This window comes from Apteryx rowi, unplaced genomic scaffold (assembly GCF_003343035.1).
Source record: "Apteryx rowi isolate R43461 unplaced genomic scaffold, aptRow1 scaffold_1, whole genome shotgun sequence".
Classification (NCBI taxonomy): domain Eukaryota; kingdom Metazoa; phylum Chordata; class Aves; order Apterygiformes; family Apterygidae; genus Apteryx; species Apteryx rowi.
The window spans coordinates 10,467,404-10,473,810 of record NW_020447196.1 but is presented as its reverse complement, the minus strand read 5'-3'; the positions used below and the strand labels follow the sequence as shown (position 1 = coordinate 10,473,810).

At 37.7% G+C, this 6,407-nt stretch overlaps 1 protein-coding gene across 1 annotated transcript; it reads left to right on the top strand.

Annotated features, from left to right (window-relative positions):
• Nucleotides 1–66: 66 nt before the first annotated feature.
• LOC112962429 lies at nucleotides 67–3,931 on the top strand. Its single transcript, XM_026058561.1, has 2 exons — nucleotides 67–108; nucleotides 737–3,931. The coding sequence occupies exon 2, from the start codon at nucleotides 1,088–1,090 to the stop codon at nucleotides 1,772–1,774; it is 687 nt and encodes a 228-aa protein (XP_025914346.1). The 5' UTR covers nucleotides 67–108; nucleotides 737–1,087; the 3' UTR covers nucleotides 1,775–3,931.
• The last annotated feature ends 2,476 nt before the right edge of the window (nucleotides 3,932–6,407 follow it).

Here is a 6,407-nt window from a genome sequence, read left to right as displayed (position 1 = left end):
AGGCCGTAAGTGGCGGCGGGGGGGCCCCCTCCGCGGCCTCCCCTCTCACCAACGCGCCGCGGCCGCCCGCCTCCTCGGCTCTCTCGAGCTGGTGTTTTAAACCAAGAGGTGCCTTCCCTCCTTCCCTCCTTCCTTCCCATCGCCTTAACTGGCGTCACGATGTCCCTCCCGCAGACACCTCCTCACTCGTAAAACGCTTTTGCTTCAAACACTGCTCCGCGGCACGTGAGCTGATGTACCTGGCCTTACCTCGAAGGCTCTGCTGCAAGGGAGAAGCATAATTTTACTTAGGTTTTGATTTGCTATGTCAGAAAGGTCCAGGCCTTTTTTCCTTTGCAGTAGGGAGAATGCATCACTTTGGAATTCTTCTATATAGATTAGGGATTTTTTTTCATACTCAATTTTATACCATAGTGAAGAAAAGATGCATAAACTTCTCCAAGACATTGCAGGAGTGGACAGTGTTAGGTTAGATTAGTCTGTTCTCAGACTCTCAGGATAAAACTGAAATTCCTTAGRGAGGGAATATGAAATATTAGAAAGTACTACAATATTAAAAAATGGGACTGGTTAGGATTAGAGTTACTTGTTATTTTAGGCTTGGTAGAAAACTTGAATAGCATATTCAGAATAGCATGAGTGTTCAGTTACATCAGCAAAGACTATATCTCTGCTACTTTTTTCTGTTTACAATGCTTTATGTTATCTTACATTTAACATGTTTCTCTGTTACCAGGTGCAAGGTTGGGGTAAAACTGCTCCATTTGCCTGCTTTCAGCTGCAAAAACAAGCCAAGAAATCAAAGGCAAATGAAACTGTCAACAATTGCCTGTTTTGCTCAGACATGTTGCAGTCTACAGACAACAGTTTAGGCCAAGAAGTCAAGACTAGAAGAAATCAGTCAAAATCTGACGGCAAGTTAAGTGTAGATGCTATAGCTGAATCAGCTTCAGAAAAGGAAGAGATTTCAACCCRTTCTAGTAAGTAACTGTTATCCTACAACAGATGGCATTAAAACAGACGTACATCACACCCTGTTCAAACATCCCAAGGTGAGAAGAAGAACCTGCCAATAACAGAATACTATATGTGGAACCTAGAAGACGTGAAAAATCCAGAAGCGGTGAGGCAAAAAGAGATAAAGCCCCAGGGGCTTAATATGCTCAATCCAAATGGCTCTGGATCTTTGACTTCAAAGTCTTTACTACTATTTCCACCCGTGAAAGATGCCACTGCCAATGATACTTCAGACCCTTCTTGGAAGAATAAGACGACTATTATCTCTCAGAAAATGCTCAATGGTACTTCAGTTGAGATTGCTTCCTATAATCAGGATGCTAAAGCTGTAGAACAGAAGGGTAAAAAGGGAACTGATGTCATCAATGATCAAGTGAAGGAAAAAATAGAAATTCATGAACCGTCATCATTTGTGCCAAGCCATACAAAGGTCTCACTCCCGCAGGAAGATCCTGAGCAGTCACAGTGGCATTGTGCTTTTGCGACAAACAAAAATATTGCAACCATTTCTAATCCTATCGCTTTGAAAAAGAACAGTCATCATGCCTGTAAGCAGCTTCCACATACAGAAGGAATACAACATACAAAACATTATGATATCCAAGGCTCTTTAACCAACAGTGTCAGGAACAGATATGTTGAGGTGAAGCAAGAAAAAGAAGCAAAAATACAGGAGGTCCCACCTCTTTCTGGACTATTACCTTCCGTAATGGTCAGCCGTGTTGCAAGAGCTACGCTGCCATCTAGACTGGCCTAACATTTTTATATTGTAATTTCATGCCTTTTGTTTGCTTGAGGGAAAAAAATGAAGATTTCTTTGTGAGCAATCTGGATATATGTAGTGTCTGTAGATGCTATTAACAGCATTATAAGCTGCTGAATGCCAATTACTTTCACATAGGTTTAGTTTCTTCTTGACCATTAGATAGCCCATTAGAGCCTTAAATAGCTTATTCTGGGGATGAACTGCAACCTCTTCATTCAGATGCAGTCTGAATGGCTAGTGTAGTCTAGCATGGTATTTAGGTATTTGATCCCACTAAGCGCTGGAGCAATGCCTAACTAAGAACATTCTTAAATCCATGCCTACTCAACAAGGTATTTAAGAATATTCTTACCTTAAGCAGTGTTTAAATCCTATTGAACTTAACAGACTTTTGCATACATTCTTTGCTAATTTTGTACCTAAAAGAGAAGCAGAAATAACCTGGAAAGCACACAGTAGTGGGACTGGAAGTTATTTACAATTATTTGTTCTTAATAGTTTTAAATAGACCTATTTTTTAAATCCTGGTAATGTTTTATTTGCTTGTTTCTGTTTAATAGACACATAGACCTTGTTTCATCTCATAGTAAATAGGGGGACTTTTAGATCAAATTCTATTTTGTTTGTGTTAAACATAACAGCTATTTACAAATCAAAGTAAAGTAACAGTCTTTCCATAGATAGATAGATAACCGCAGTTTGGTTGTTATAGCTTCTACACACGCACAACAAAGAGCATGCTCCTTAGCGTTCAGGACAGAGATACACTGCAACTTACCCTTCCCCTCTTTTGATGCCTTGATGGAAATTTGGAAGTAATAGGGACAGATAATACCAGTCCGAGACTCCCAATAGCATAAGGTTTTCACTTTAAACCAGAGCGTTAAATTCAGGAATTCATTGTCTTTTCAGATTTAATTCTTTATTAATAAGTATGTGCATAAATGTAAAGTTTTCAGCATTTTTCTGGCATCAATTTATTAACAATTTATTCATCTTCAGGTATCTGTACATCAGAGCTAAAGAATAATCACCTTCTAGAGGCATAGTGTAGGTAAAAAAAAGTTGTTATGCAGAATGGCTAAATGATTATATGTTTATTCCTTTAAAAAAGAGAAGGATGACAGGGCTTCATCTCTTCACCCACTGCTGGAGTGCAGTGACCTCTAGAGAAGCGTGTAGGAGCTGTGTACAAGTGTTAAATAATAGTTCCAGCAGTTTGCATTGTGTCCTAATACAAATTTTACTGGAAATTGCTTAGGAAATCTGGAAGTCTTCTGGAATGCTTAAGTAAATTATGTTACAAGTCTTCTCTGCACATACTGTGGCATATCAGCTTGAGGTGCAGAATCCTGCACTGGAGGTTAGACCAGGGCTACCATTTTTCTGGTGGTAAATTTGATTTTTCTAAATACGGTATCTGTATTGGAGAGAAGAGTGCCACCTACTGAACGGCTAACAAAATAAACACCTATGACAGAAAAAGCTCGCAAGTGCTTTTAAAACTACTGTCTTTCATCTGTATTTCTTCACTTTTCCTGAAGAACAAAAGCTGAGTGTTTCAGTCTGAAATTACAGAAATTTTTCATACCTCTTTCTTAATCTGCTGCAAGTCAAGAGAGAGAATGCATAATTCTAAATACATTACGTTGTCCAAATGTATAATGGGACTATCCTACAAAAAGGGAACAAAACATCACTTGATTCATACCTCGACAGTGTAGTGGAACATTGTTCCTCAACGCTCTTGTCAGTGATCTCTTTTTTCCCAGTGTTTTTATCCAACTAGTAGCTACAAGATTTCCCCTTTTCCCCAGTGCAGAATTTCCCTCACTCGGCGACTTCTTAAGATTTTACAATAGTTCTTTATATAGCAGTCGTGTTATAGATCTTTGATAAGCACAGTGATGCATCAGCTTGAAATATGGAAAATGAGATTCATCACCAGAAAATCATTTTAAATAGAAATTTATACAGGACAGTAAAAATGAACACTTTCTACTACTTAATGAAGTACTTAGATTTCATAATGTCGCTGGAAAATACATTAAGTATTTTATATTGCAAGGTCAATTTATAAATATTTTAACAAGAATGTATCAATAAGGCAATTTTTGTATGTGACGTTTTCGTGATATTAAAGTTAGAAATGGAGCAGTGGGTGATTTTAAAATAGGGTAAGTGGTAATATTAATTTCCAGTCATACTTTGTTGTAGAAGAAACCGATTGTCATAGCTGATACTAACATCTATATGCATCCTTCATCTCTTTCAATACCCTGGATAACTGAAAATCTCAGCCAATGATTATCTGGAGTCAAGTTCTTAGCTGTTAATTTCCAGGAAACATTTACTTTTTTGTTGTAGTAACTTGCAGAATAGAAAGTTTGGCATAACTGCTATGCAATTATAATGCTACAGTTACACAACTGCAGTATCATTCTGGCAGAACAGAGACATCCTCTAACATGTGATTTTCTTCTCTTCTTTGTCCCCTTTCCTTCTCCCTCACTCTTCCCCCAAGTTAACATCCTTCCCCATCCTGTGCTTCGTATTTAGATATAAGATATACACTCCACAAGAGAAGGATCCTTCACAAATAGCCCCAGAATAAGCATCCAAGTGCATATATACTTGTTTCCAGTCTCCAGTCCACTAGGTAGAAAATTTAAATGTATATGCGCCCGTGAAATTAATAACAATTTCCATAGCCTGGAAGGAGGGAAGATGGTCTCTTCCATTCAAACAACTGAAAATATTGCTGCTTCAGTGTGAAAACTGAAAAATGCACTGCTTTATCACCTAAAAATAAGCAGAGCCAAACACGTTCATTATAGTAATCGTAAGTTGGCAGCCGCTGCAGACAGACAGTAAATTCTTTAAGACCATAGGAAAAAATCTGAATTCACAGGGAAAACTATAAACTTTATTTCCATGGTTTTCAGTGTTTCATACCAGATAAAGATTTTTGCTAACATTTTTGAAACTGCCAAATCTGTTTTGATTAGAAGGAAGAGTTTTTACTACAAACTGATACAAGATGCTACTTCCAAGTCATACTTCTAGATTATTGCTACAAGGCCTGTGAAATAGGACTCTTCAGTGTAATTTCATGAGCATGTGTGGAAATGGATGTAAATTGCCAATTTAGAACTTCTCCAAAGAGCTGAAAAATATTCACAAAGGATATAGAAAAAAATCATTTTAACTCTTTTGGTCTGATAAAGAATGTGAAAACCTGTGTCGGGATCACTAATGCACTTGCTTAAGGGTATAGGTGATTATTTTTTACTGTTGGAAAAATCCACTAATACTTACATAGACCTATTATATTTTGTTTCATGTAAAAAACTTGGGCAGAGGTGCTCCTTTCCTCTGCCATCAGATACAAAATAAGTTTAACAATTTTGTCTGCCAATGTTTTTTGCTTACATACTCATACAAACATGGTTCCAGCAGCTTGTGGAGACTTGGCCCCATCAGCCAAGTTTACAAGAGATCAGTTAAAAACTAATTGCAAGATAGTCTCCAGCAATTCGGCAAGAAATAGCATTTGCAGGAGGGGAACACTTCTAGCCTGCTACAGCAAACCTTTCCATTGTGCTCCCTTGACAAATGGCTTTAAAGAAGAAAGGGATAATGGCAAATTACATTCTGCTTACTCTTTATGGGACAAAAATAAGAATTTTCCAAGAAAGGAATGCAATAAAAGGCAACCCAAAAAGCTGACAACTAAAGGCCTAGAATATAAAGACTGAATTCACAACACTTCAGTCATCATAATCTTAATGAAGTTATGTGACCTCGAAGACATTGGCTCTTCTACCACAGGAAACAACAGCTTCTCGTTTACATTTAGATTCTTCTTTTGAGAATGAAGGCAATAAACTTAAGTGCTACAGCAGTTAAAAGTGCTTCCTGTATTCCAGGTGCCAAAACAAAGCAAGTGAAAAGGGAATTGCTGACAACACTATAATAATATAATGATGGAACACCCAAAAGTTAAATCAACAACCTTCTTTTTTCCTTTGTTTCCTTTGTTTTAGGTTTAAATTTCCAGAGGACTCATTCCACAGGACTCACTGTCACTGGCAGCAAATCCCTGAGCCAGATAGAAAACGTGCCTCTATCTTTAATTCCGTTGTTTGGACGGAAGACAATCTGCTTGCCAGCATGCAATTTCTTTAAGTGAAGGAAATTCAGGATCTACACACAAACCAGTCAGGGATGGTTTCATTGCCAACAGAAGAAATAACAGTGAGTTATTAGCAAACCCACAAAAAAGTAGTTCAAAAAGTACACGAGGCTTCACTGATTTCCAAACAGCCATTATCTTCCTCAGCAATCAAGACTCAAAATTTCTGTCTTGCCTTTTAGACTGTCTAGCCACTTTTGAAAGTTTCATGAAGCCAGTCTGTCAAAGACTTCTGTTCACAGGCCAAATATGCTCTATTCGAATAATCCAAAGCCTAAAATAACTCTGCCTAATCTAAGCAGAATGTCATTCCTGTAACAGGAATAGGACTATTTCATTCCTATAAGGATAGGCAGTATATTATGCACATGACTATTTGAAAGATGATTTTAAATGCTCTGAACAGGAACTTAGTTTCTAGATACCTAT

Excerpts from the sequence above, each read along its gene's own strand:
- LOC112962429 (XM_026058561.1), top strand. The coding sequence starts at position 1,088 with ATGTGGAACCTAGAAGACGTGAAAAATCCAGAAGCGGTGAGGCAAAAA.